The sequence below is a fragment of the Branchiostoma belcheri genome, unplaced genomic scaffold, assembly GCF_001625305.1.
Source record: "Branchiostoma belcheri isolate BF01 breed outbred unplaced genomic scaffold, Haploidv18h27 scaffold179, whole genome shotgun sequence".
In the NCBI taxonomy this organism is placed as follows: Eukaryota; Metazoa; Chordata; class Leptocardii; order Amphioxiformes; family Branchiostomatidae; genus Branchiostoma; species Branchiostoma belcheri.
Genome location: NW_017803257.1, coordinates 173,048 through 173,988, shown reverse-complemented (window position 1 = coordinate 173,988; position 941 = coordinate 173,048). Strand labels below are relative to the sequence as shown.

At 48.7% G+C, this 941-nt stretch overlaps 1 protein-coding gene across 1 annotated transcript in view; it reads left to right on the top strand.

Annotated features, from left to right (window-relative positions):
• LOC109467225 (tetratricopeptide repeat protein 28-like) overlaps positions 1-941 on the top strand; it is a 9,173-nt gene that overhangs the window by 5,409 nt on the left and 2,823 nt on the right. Inside the window, 1 exon segment of the mRNA XM_019765169.1 lies at positions 458-726. Within this exon segment, the coding sequence (XP_019620728.1) occupies positions 458-726 (269 nt within the window).

The following is a 941-nucleotide window of genomic DNA, read 5'->3' as shown; positions in this document are numbered from 1 at the left end:
TCTCTCAGTAACCTTGCAACAGTTTACAAAGAGCTTGGAGAACACACAAAAGCTATTCAGCTTTTCCAGCAGGCCTTAAACATGATGAAAATCATCCACGGCAGAAACGAGACACATGAGGAAGACGAGGTACGCCATCCCGACATTGCGCGCGCTCTTAACAACCTGGGGCAACTTTGTGATATCTCCGGTGACAATGAAAGAGCTCTTGTATTCTTTGAACAGGCATTGAAGATGAATCGGGAGCTCCATGGCCAGAACACCCCACATCCTGAAACCGCCTGTACACTCGCTAATATGGCACGAGCTATGGCAAACTCTGGAAATAACTCTACAGCAACCCATCTTTTAGTAGAAGCACTGGAGATGTTGGACTCCTTAGGGCTTTTGGATAAAATAAAACGCCCAGACCTTGCCTTGGGTCTAGGCAACCTTGGATTAGCATGCTGTTTGACAGGAGAACACGAGAAGGCCCTGAAATACTGCGAGCGGGCATTGGAAATCTGCAAGGGTAGCCACGGGCAGGAAGCGGCGCACCCTTCCATTGCTACATCCCTCAGTAACCTCGCGGCGGTTAAACTAGCACTTGGCGACTACTCAAAAGCTATTCAGCTGTACGAAAACGCGTTGGACATGTTGAAGGTCATCCATGGTGCGAACGGAACACATGAAGGGAAAGAACCGCGCCATCCCGACATTGCCTGTGCTCTCAGTAACCTGGGAAACGTTTGGGATATTACCGGTGATAACAAAAAAGCCCTTTTGTTCTTTGAAAAGGCGTTACAGATATACCAAGAGCTCTACGGCCCGACCAACCAACATTGTGAGACCGCCAGAGCACTCACCAACATGGGAATAGCTCAGGGAAAATTAGGAGATCACGTCAAGGCAGTAAGTCTCTATGAAGAAGCGCTGAAGATGATGGAGGGGCTTTACAAGAG